The sequence below is a fragment of the Copidosoma floridanum genome, unplaced genomic scaffold, assembly GCF_036245765.1.
Source record: "Copidosoma floridanum isolate Cflo_tuat_1 unplaced genomic scaffold, Cflo_Japanese_pri ptg000009l, whole genome shotgun sequence".
Classification (NCBI taxonomy): domain Eukaryota; kingdom Metazoa; phylum Arthropoda; class Insecta; order Hymenoptera; family Encyrtidae; genus Copidosoma; species Copidosoma floridanum.
Genome location: NW_028321886.1, coordinates 7,544,923 through 7,556,261, shown reverse-complemented (window position 1 = coordinate 7,556,261; position 11,339 = coordinate 7,544,923). Strand labels below are relative to the sequence as shown.

General features: G+C 42.9%; 3 protein-coding genes across 3 annotated transcripts in view; 1 reads left to right on the top strand and 2 right to left on the bottom strand.

The window, feature by feature from the left end:
- Flo2 (flotillin-2) overlaps window positions 1-8,219 on the bottom strand; it is a 105,686-nt gene extending 97,467 nt beyond the window's left edge. Inside the window, exon 1 of the mRNA XM_089589543.1 lies at window positions 7,430-8,219. Within this exon, the coding sequence (XP_089445669.1) occupies window positions 7,430-7,478 (49 nt within the window). The 5' untranslated portion in view covers window positions 7,479-8,219. The remainder of the gene's footprint in view (window positions 1-7,429) is intronic.
- On the top strand, window positions 1,272-5,092 carry LOC106635914 (glucose dehydrogenase [FAD, quinone]-like). Its single transcript, XM_014348107.2, has 4 exons — window positions 1,272-1,704; window positions 2,043-2,147; window positions 3,294-4,106; window positions 4,599-5,092. Exons 1-4 carry the CDS (start codon window positions 1,272-1,274, stop codon window positions 5,090-5,092), a joined length of 1,845 nt encoding a protein of 614 aa, XP_014203593.2.
- Window positions 8,220-9,433: 1,214 nt separating the features above from the next.
- On the bottom strand, window positions 9,434-11,249 carry Su(var)3-9 (suppressor of variegation 3-9). The gene has a single exon (XM_014348216.2). It carries the CDS (start codon window positions 11,077-11,079, stop codon window positions 9,595-9,597), a length of 1,485 nt encoding a protein of 494 aa, XP_014203702.2. The 5' UTR covers window positions 11,080-11,249; the 3' UTR covers window positions 9,434-9,594.
- Window positions 11,250-11,339: the final 90 nt, after the last annotated feature.

The window sequence follows — 11,339 nt, the reverse complement described above, 5'->3', positions numbered from 1 at the left end:
CCCTTTTTATTACGCGAAGCTCTTGTGGAAAGCTCTTCCCTGCTGGCGGTGTTATCTATCTCTTCTTAATTTGATTAAACATATAGTTGTGTGAATAAAGAATTTTTTTCTTTTTTTTTTTTCGATTACATTACACTAAGTAGATTGTCGCGCCAGATAAGCAGGGGGGGGGGGAGAAGAAAAACAAAAGATAATTTTACTTTTGCTGTTTATTCCATTTTTGTAATTTTAATCGCGGTAATGTAATGAAAATGAAATACGCGATGTATTGTAATAATAATAAAAAGTCATCACATTGCGGGCGCATTTCTTATGTTTTGAGGAGAGAGGGATATTGTTATTATTGTAAACGATATAGTGGTGACGATGATGATGTAAAATTCGTCAAGTCAAGGGAGAGAGAGAGACGGGGAACGCATGTGGGTAAAGTGCTATGTAACCGGCATCTGTGCGGCGTACCAGAAAGTTGAAAGTGAAAGTTATGCAATGGAAAGTTTACAAATAGACGTAGAAATCTCGCAAAACGCGAAAAAAACCAAACTCAACCTACTAATCTAGAAAATTGTTTGAAAAAAAAAAAAATAGGTGTCCGGCAGGTGTATCTGTCATGTAACTTTTCATTATTTTTCATTGCGTTACGCGATGATATCAGAGGTGTGACAATTAGATCCTAACTTTCACACTTTTTTTTTTCCATGTCGTTCGAGCATTTCTTTTTTTTTCCCAAATTAATACCTATCCGCGTAAAAATCATCAAATATATAAAAAAAAGTTTTTTTTATTTTCGTTGGCTTCACAAAAACTTGTAAACAAGATTATTTCAACCTGTATGCAATATCCAACCGGTTGAAAAAAAAAAAACCGACGATCCAATGGTGAAAGCATCGGTATTTTCAAAAGCGTCCATCCGATCGACTGGTTGGTCATCATTAAAAAAAGAAGAAAAAAGCTAAAAAAAAAAAAAAAACTTGTGTGGCTCCAGGCATTTATAAATTTACAAATGCGTGGCTGCTAAATCCTATACGAGTGTACTGATAAATGCTGTCGCGAAACACTTTTTTTCCCCCAACAACGTAATTGTCTTATATTAAAATCCACTGCACACGCGCGACAAACACTTTTATTGCCGTCGTAAAATGTAAATCCTTGGAAAAAAAAGTTTCATCGATGCCCGTAAAATATTATGAAAATTACGGGTCTTATCTTCGATCAATCGATAAACAATCGAATGTTGATGCAGCACTTAGTGGCCGGCGCCGTGATCGCAAAAAATGCGGCAACGAGGAAGGGGAGCTCCGACGATCGGGTTGATCCTGATCCTGGCGACAGCAGCCACAGCCCAAACGATCCTCGACATATTCCGCAACCACAACCAGGTGAACGAGAACATTGTGCGGGACGCCGATGAGCGGCCGTACGATTTTATCGTGGTCGGGGCAGGCTCGGGCGGGTCGGTCGTTGCAAACAGGCTGAGCGAGAACAGCAAGTGGCGGGTCCTGCTGGTGGAGGCCGGGGGTCCCGAGGGCGTGCTCAATCAGATCCCGATGCTAGTCAGCTTTTTCCAGTTGACCGATTACAACTGGGGGTACAAAGTCGAGCCGCAATCGGGCGCCTGTCTGGGCATGAAGAATCACCAGTGCCCCTGGCCGAGGGGCAAGTGCCTCGGGGGCACCAGTACCCTCAACTACATGATACACACCAGAGGTAGGGAAATATTTACAATTATTAATTATTGAAATATACTTAAAAAGATCAAAATTTAAAAAATAAATAAAAAATGGCAATAATATTAATACTCCCTTTCTTTGCACATTATTATTGATTGTAAACATTTAAACAATACCGCAGATTTTTTATCCATCAACATTTTTGAAACGACTCGTAACGCATTTTGCCGACCATCGATTTCTTATAACACTGAAACCCAATAATTTTCGTTAAAAAAAAAAAAACCGGCATAAATTAACAATATGAGTATTTTGTAATTGCTACCGTGGAATTATTTGGAAATGCGCAACTAAAGAAACTGCCCTTAATTTTAGGAAATCGCGCCGACTACGACATCTGGGCGGCGCTCGGCAACAAAGGCTGGTCCTACGCGGACGTACTGCAGTACTTCAAGAAATCCGAAAGGTTTCGAGTACCAGGTGAGTGTATTTTTTTTTCCTATCCTTCTCGCACTGTTGACACTATGCGTACATATCGTGACAGGTAATTTCGTACGCATAAATTCATACAGGTTCGACGAACCGAGCGCTTAAGTAACCTCACACTTGGGCTTGGCTATCGCGTTAGGTAACTGCATCGGTGCTCACCCGCTGATTACCCATACGAGATGGCCACGGCAGTCAATTATATATATGTATATATTTTTTTTTTTCGCGCACACCGTTTGAATGAGCAAATTGCGATTTGTCGTCTTCTCATACTAGAGACTCGTTTGGCGCGTCGTTGTGTAATTTCTGGCATCGCGTGCTGGTATGTGCTTATTTCGAAAACCACATGGGTGCGTGCACCGAGTTCCAAGACGTAAGAAAATGTCGTGGAGACGCATCGCTGGCAACGGGTCGGTTATTGCTTTGTTTGTGTTATTTTTTTTTTTTTTCGTAACCTCTAGATTTTGTTTTAAGGTCGAGCGAGACCTTGTTCGTATGTCGTGTTTATAGGTAACCGATCAATTTCGGTATAACGTGTCTGACAAATTATTTAGGAAATTTCGGGAAATTTTTACTATTTATGGAACACGAGAATTATTCTTCACACGTTCTTTACCGAGTGACAGTGCAGATAATGAATGTTTGGTCAACATAAAAACTCCATGAATAAAAGAATAAGTTTCAAATTGAGGAGGAACAGAAAAACTTGATTGGTTTAGCATTTCACTAGCTGTCAGAAATCGATAAGTTAAATGGGGAAAAAAAAACAAGAAAAAAAAAACAGATGCATAATACCCGAGACCCGGTAAACTTTCCAAAGCGCCGAGAAAGTGAATGGCACGTGAGCAGGAGTGCACTTAAACATGTGTTTTTACAAGCTGATTATTCGCCAAGACAATATTCCCCCCTGTAATAAACTTTTCACGAAAGCCAACGGCTTATGGGTGTGCGCAGTTGTACTGAGTTTATGTAATTTTGCCTCTTGTAAAAGGAGCGGTCGTACGATTGATTCTTCTTTTTTAATTTTCGACAAATTGGTACCATCTATATATACTATTATTTTATTTTTTTTATTGTTCACACACACGTTCAAAGGTACAAAGATAATGTAAAAATGTATACTCTGGGCGAAAACAGGCGTGAAAAACTCGTCGTATCACGGCAACAGCGGGTATCTGTGCGTCGAGCACGTGCCGTATCACACCGAGCTATCGAGCGCCTTCCTCGAGGCCGGCAAGCGCCTCGGCTACAAAGTCCTCGACTACAATGGCAAGGAGCAGATTGGCTTCTCGTACATCCAAGTGAACATGGACCGGGGCAAGCGTTGCTCGGCCACCGCGTACCTACGGGTTCGCCGGCCAAACCTGCACATTTTGACCCACGCCCAGGCTACCAGAGTATTGATCGGCAAGGACAACCGAGCCTACGGGATCGAGTACATGAGACACGGCAAGCTCCAGACCGTCCGCGCGACCAAAGAGGTGATCGTGTCCGCGGGTACGATAGACAGCGCGAAGCTGCTTATGCTGTCGGGGGTTGGGCCGCGCGAGCACCTCGAGTCCCTTGGAATCGAGGTCATCAGAGACTCCAAGGTGGGACACAATCTCCTGGAGCACGTGGGTTTCCTCGGGCTGACCTTTATGGTCGACAGCGGCAACCGGAGCTTGGGTCTCCTCCAGAGCAAACTCATGCGGCCGAGCGTCGCCGTGGAGTACGCCCTGCATGGTAAGGGTCTTCTCACGATACCAGGTGGCGCGGAGGCGTTGGCATTCGTTCGCACCAAGTACGCCATCGACACGAGGCCCGACGTCGAGCTGCTCTTCGCTAGTGGCTCTTTGCACTCCGATGGCGGATTGTCGTTGCGCAAAGGACTGGGTCTGACGGACGAGCTGTACAACACCGTGTTTCGACCCATCGAGAACAAGGAGGCCTGGTCCATATGGCCCATAGGTAAATATGGCGATTCTGGCTCATCCCTTCCCCTCGTCCCTAGGGTGGTGGTGGGGGAACTTGTCGAGTTGCTGAAACAATAGTGCTTATTCTGTGCTACTTACTCAAGCACGGTCGGGCCATTGACGTGCCGGAGCTGTAACGTGTAGGTATCCTCTTTTTCTCATATCTCAGCTGCATAGGCTCACGGAGCCCTACACCCGCGGGGTATACTAACTTTCTCCAGTCTATAACCCTGCAAGCTTCTTATCCCAGGCAATTATGTTGTCAGAGCTCTGGCTGTGCTCCTTGAGCCTATGCACCTAGGATATGGAAAAGGAGGAGACATCTTGACGTTAGAGTTACAGCACGATACCATCTGAAAATACCACGAAATTCCCTTCATCAAAGTAGATCGGGCCTCCCCCACCACCACCACCCTAGGGGGAGATGGGGTGAGCCAGAATCGCCGTGGTATCAACCTAATCTCTGTTTACCTACTACCGTATATAGTTCAAAACCCGCGCAGTGTCGGTCGCATACTGCTCAAATCAAAGGACCCACTGGAGGCGCCGTTGATTCAGCCGAACTTCTTCGAGCACCCAGCTGACCTCGAGATCATCCTCGAGGGCGTGAAGCACGCGATCCGACTAGCGGGTACGGAGCCGATGGCTGCACTCGGGAGCCGGTTGAACGACCGCAAGCTCCCCGGATGCGAGAGTTTCGAGTTTGGTAGCGACGACTACTGGAGATGTGGAATTCGGACCCTACCTTCCATGATGAACCACGAGTGCTGCACCCTGAAGATGGGCCCCCACTGGGACAACCAGGCGGTCGTCGATCCCGAGCTTAGGGTCTACGGGATCAAGGGGCTCAGGGTTGCGGACGCCTCGGTCATGCCGACTATGCCGGTCGGGCACATCAACGCCGGGGTGTTTATGATCGGTGAGAAAGCCGCGGATATGATCAAGCAGGCGTGGGAAGGTGACAAAAGTGCCAAAGTGTGAATAATTTTTTACCATCTGTACTCTTGTTTTTTTTTTTTTTTTTTTTTTTTGCAATCGTCAAAGTGGTTCTATACTGATTGCTCTGGATACCTAGTGTCTAGTTGTTTTTTACCCATAATTTCTCCAATTTTTCAAATGAAACAGCCAACACGCTTTTATATTTTCATTCGCAAATAATTGTAACTTTGAGGTAAAAACAAAATTACCTATTCCATTGACCAAAGATTGAGGAAGTGTTGAGAAATTGGAATTTCATCCGTACAATGTTCCTTCGTGTTTGGCAAATTTTCAAATTCGAAAAAAAATACTAAAAACCATACCTGCAATATTTTGATTCAGTACTGAACCACTTTAATTATACATGAAGATCTAAATCATTTTTTTTTTTTTTTTTTTTCAACTTACCTTACTTACTAAAAAGTGAGATAATGCGTTTAAAAAAATTAACGTCACCTTGTTAATACAACACGGGGTAAAGATTATGTTTGTGTAAAAGTGTTCCCAGTGAACTTTATTTTCTTCCGAAATGAGTTCAAGAGAGAGGAAAACAATAACTGGCCCTTACTTCTTCATTGATTGAAAAAACAAACTTCAGATAGTTTAATCTAGAGCGGTGATCTCAACTTGACACAGATCACGCGGAATTTATACCTCGGGTTGACAACCCACCAATAGTGTAATAAACTCAAATAGGAGGTCAAGCAGTAAGTGAGATTACATCATACGTGTATAGATGGAAAAAGCTTATGAGTTCACGTCGCGCGTGACGAGTGTAAAATTTTGTAAATATTGTTTTCGTGACTCGTAGTATGTATCAATCAGTTGCATTATATTTAATAAAGTTTTATTTTTTATGAAAAAAAAAAAAAAAAAAAAAAAATTATTATTATTATTTATACGACACGATACACTGATGCCAAAGGTTAAACAATACCAGTATATCACGGTTCAGAGCACGAGGAATATAATAGCAAAGAAAAATATAAGAGATAATAATATTCGAATCCAGAAGCTGTGAATGTCGAAGTATCACATGAACTATTTGGCAAAAAACAACCGACGTAACATTTTTCCTGTTACGCAACAGGATGTATTACCAGCTTGTAATTTTTATTCGGATGTATATTTTTAACTTTGAGAAAAAAAAAAAATTGTAAAACAGTTTGGTACGCTCCAAGTTTTTTTATTTACAATAGGGTTTTTTGAAATCGAGCCAGTTGATATTTTTTCTCTCGAAACAATATTTCATTTAGACTCGTGACAGAAATCTTCGCACATTTTGACGTAATCCTTAACAATCTCATTGACGCTATCAGCAAAGGCGGCTTCATCACTCATTTTATTACTACTTCTAGGTGCAAATTATCTACGTACGTTTAAGACATTCCATTCACGTCTATTTATATTTTGGAAACGCCAGCAGCAATAATTACTCGATGAGAAAAATGAAAAAAAAAAAAAAAAATGGGGCGCTCGTACACGCACTCTCGACCAATGACACGCATGTGCATGTTATACGCGTGGCCTTTAATTACTTCGACAAACCATAAGCACTTTGCGATCCTAATGACTGTAGAAGTTTTTTTTTTTTAAGGGCAACTCGATCGACTTTCAATTCACGAGAGCTCCGCTGCAACAGCGGGGCACGAGGGGTTGCAAGTTGAAAGAGGAAAACAAAAGAGAAAGATACTCAGCAAATTACATTTCGCGTCTAATTGGAGTGTTCGCTCGAGCGACAGCAGGGAAGGACGCGCCTACCCCATTATATACTGTATAGGTATACGTATACCTACAATGTAAGAGAGGAGAGAGAATGTTTATAAAATCTGTGGTGGGTAAGCACCATCCCCTTTCCCGTCGCCCCTACGTACATGTTAGGTTTTCTCCACCATTCGGAAGGATGAGTCAAAGGCGCGCGCTTGGCGTCTTTGCTTTCATCTCCCTCGGACACACATTTCGCATGCACATATAATATACATGTATGTTGGTATACCTACACGCAGTGATACAAGAACCATATATTAATACACAAGTAGGTACCACAGACTCCAGAAATTCTCATTCTCGTATAAGCCATCAATATATTGTTCTGAAATGTGTACTTATAGGTATATGCGTATATCAGTCATGGTATAGATGCACGAGCACAGTATACGCCTCTCGTATTACACGTATATAGGCGTCGGCCGAAATACTTAGGTTAGAAAGCGATAAACCCGAGAAATAGCGCAAAAGGTCCAGGGGATGCTGGATATAGTAAAACGGGGGATGGAAATGTAAAGTTGAGAAAAAACATTCTGTAAGATAGAGTGCAAGTACACATTTTTGTGTCCTTACCTGACACGACGAGCGCCTCGTTAGGTCCGCAGGTGTGTACGTTGCCCATGATGGCTCTGTGTGCGTAGGTACGTGTACAGCTTCTTGAAAATAATCTTGAAGTTCGGACGGAAAAGCAAGAAAAGGGGGACAAAAAAAAAGGAAAATAACTGAGAATAGAAAGAAAAAAAAAAAAAAAACACGTAACGACAACCACACGCGCACTTGTGACGGCACACACTGACTGTATATTAGAGTTATTGCCGGCACCCAGGACTCGCTCGTTCTCTCGCTCTTCCAAGGCTATATATTATACTCTCCGTATTATCATTAATCCGAACTTTTGACGCACGGTCTTTATCGTCATTTGGCTTGGACTTTCAGAAAGACCAAAGTACACACACGCGCGCGCGCACACACGAGCACGTGAAACTTTAAATGCATCGATACATGTATATTTTCGCTATATCGCACCACCCGCACTCCTGCAGCTTTTATCAAACGAGCCGCACACTGTATTATACGACGATGACGAGTTTACCGTATACCCTTATTTTCAAGCAAGCAGATTGCAAGGGTTGGCGAGGAAAAAAAGTGAGAGAGAGCCGGGTTGTGTATTTACTCAGCCTTTTTTTTTTTTATACACGATATTGCAAAAATATATATATTTATATATTTGCGTGTAAAATCGTCTGCTACTTTTTGATGTAATACGCACGAGAGGGGGTGTGTGGAGGAGTTCTCGAGCTTTTGCTTTTTGGAGCTATATGCTCCGGGGGACGGAGGTCAGGCTAAAACCGACGACGAGTAGTCGACGACACTCGCGTCACTCGCTCTCGGCTCGCACACCCCGACTTCGTACGCTACACACTATCCATCCCTATTCCATCCCTATCCATCCGCTCGTCTATGACGTAGCACCGTATATATTTGTGGTATACCTATATATCTAATGCACGCACGCGCCCAGAGAGAACTCCCTGAGTGGGGTGATGGACAGCCAACCCCCCCAACCCCGTGAATCCCCGAGAGCTACCCTTACACGAAGTCCAAGCGCACATACAGATATACTTGATGTGTGGAGATCAGCTCCCCCTCGGCCCTTCCTGAACGCGTCCCTATATATGTACGTGTACGTACAGCGAGAACTATATTTTTTCTCTCTTTTTTCCCTGTAGCATATAGGATCTGGTGTACATAATAAATTTTACATGTAGACAATATAAGTGCTCCCCCTTATTGCGTCATCTTTGCCGGCACGTGATATAAGCCATATGTAACCGACAAGGCTCTCTGTTGAATCTGAAAAAATTAAGCTGCCAAGGTATAAAGGGAATAAATGCGAACGTTATGCCACACGCAGTAAATCTTCACTGGCTTAAGTTGATAATTTCGCAAAATTTACATTAAAATTTCTGCGTTTATCAAACGCTGCGTTGCTATATATACAGTACTTTCTACGCGATTTGTGAGGGCGCGAAGTTGCCGGTGATACAGGAAATCACTTTGTTGTTCACTGATATGTTTTAGGCATTTAAATATAAGTATCTTATTTTTGTGTTTCGTATGCACAAAGAAAATGGTAATGAAAACTTGCCAGGAAGTAATGGTGTAATTATTTACAATAAAATATTTTACGATTTTGAAGCATATTTACAGTTGTAGATACAATATCATATGTATATATGTATTTGGTTGCATATCAAAAGCTTTTTTTGTACAAATCGGTTTCTATTCATTAATAAAGAGGATACATTTAAAATGGGGAGAGAAAAATAAATGTTTAGTCTAGCCAACTTTCCATAGTAATATTATCAAAACGTTTTCAAAAAACCTGTATAACTGAATAATTAATCAGATAACAGAATGAAATAAGGAAATAAAAACTGTGAATGTAACCATTGAATTCGGCATTAGCAAAAAATATTTGGAATTTCGTATTGGGAATTTTGTATTGCAAAAGAAAGTCGAAATAAAATTAGAAATAAGCATAATATTTTTATACACATTAAACAAAATAGCGTTTACATTAGTGATACAAATTTAAAATTCTTTTTCACAACAAATAAATTTTATTTAATAGTTTTGTAAAAAATAATTGACCAACCAGAAAACAGAATTTTTTGATAAATCCGTTGATTTATTTTATATTTAATACACTTGTTTTAATGCAATCGGTTAAAAAATCAGTTCTGATCCGTCACTGGATCAATTGTGTCTCCACCACGAATCTGGCCCCATCCGATAAGACGCCAGTGTTTTTCTACTCTTCTGGATAGTGCAATCTTTTCATCAATTTCTGTACACACAGGATTGCTAAGACTAATCTTGGCAAGATCAGCTTTTGTTGCTAGGACACGTCCACCAGTACTGAGAGATCCAATATTCACTAAAAGTACCTCATTTTTGGACAATTTGGGAACCTTGGCTCCTTTCTTGTCGCCCTCAGTCCTCACACCCAGTAAACGCTTGAGCAAGTAGTAGGATATTTCCAACTCAATGAATATCTTGGGCAATGCTCCAACTGCTCCAAGAATCTGACCAACCAAACGATCTGCCCTGCAGAGTGTGGGCTCAATTTTTGTTCCAACACCAATAAGGCCACCAGGAACAGCAAACTGCAGCTCGTTCTGTTCAGCAAAGAGCGAAACGATACGTGAGTAGATGGGCTTGCAAGTGAGCTTTCCCTCGCTGTCCTTTGACACAAGACCTGGCCTGACTTCGATCTCCATGCCAACCTTCAGCACACCTTTGAGAATACTACCACCAGCTACGCCACCTTTCAGATCGTCGACCTCGCAACCTGGCTTGTTTACGTCGAAAGAACGAATGACAATGAGCCTAGGCTCAGAGGTGAAGTCACGTATAGGCACAGGGATCTTTTTGGTGATGTATTCGCAGAGAACTTCTATGTTGTACTTTAGCTGAGCTGAAATGGGGATGACTGGAGCACCTTCTGCCACAGTACCTTGTACAAACTTGAGGATCTGATCGTACTGTTCTTTGGCTTGGCCCTCCTTGACCAGATCAATTTTGTTCTGCAAGATAACAATGTGCTTGAGTTTCATGATCTCGATGGCAGCGAGATGCTCCGAAGTTTGGGGCTGTGGACAGGACTCATTGCCAGCAATGAGGAGAAGAGCGGCATCCATGACAGCCGCGCCGTTGAGCATAGTGGCCATAAGAATGTCGTGACCGGGACAGTCTACAAAGGACACGTGGCGCACGAGCTGGAATCTGCCGGAGCATGCCGGCCTCAGGCAGGGGAAGGAGTCGTCTTTGCTCGAGCCACCGCTGATGTAGCAGGCGGGCCTCGGGCACTTTTCGTTGTCACATTTGTATATCTTGGCGTTGGCGTAGCCGAGCTTGATCGTGATGTTACGCTCGAGCTCGTTCTTGAAGCGTACAGTCTGCACACCCGAGATAGCCTTGACGATCGTCGACTTGCCGTGAGCTACGTGGCCGATCGTGCCAATGTTGATTGTGGCCTGACGGCTAATAACCTCCCTGGAGAGGGCCGTGAGTTTTGTAACGTCGAGTTTGTCCAGATCCTGCTTTTGTAGGTTAGGCTGACCTCCTCCAGTGGTTGGCGTTGACGATGACGTCGTCGTCGTTGTAGTCGTCGCCGCCGTCGTCTGCGTGACGGTCGCGTTCGTCTCCTCTACACCCATGATTATGCTAACGACTAAAATCGCTGTGTCTATTCGCACCAAATCCACGTAATTACGTGGATATAAGGTTAGAAATTTTAAAGAAATACGCTACTTTTTCAAATCAAGTATGTCCACGTAAAGTGAAGTTCGCACCATTGCTCTCGCCTATGGGCGTCTATTGAAGCGGGAGGGAAACGAACGAACGCACGAGCGCACGAGTGCACCGAGTGCACGAGCGACACGAGCGTTCGTTTTGAGTTAGCGCGCATGCGTTTGGC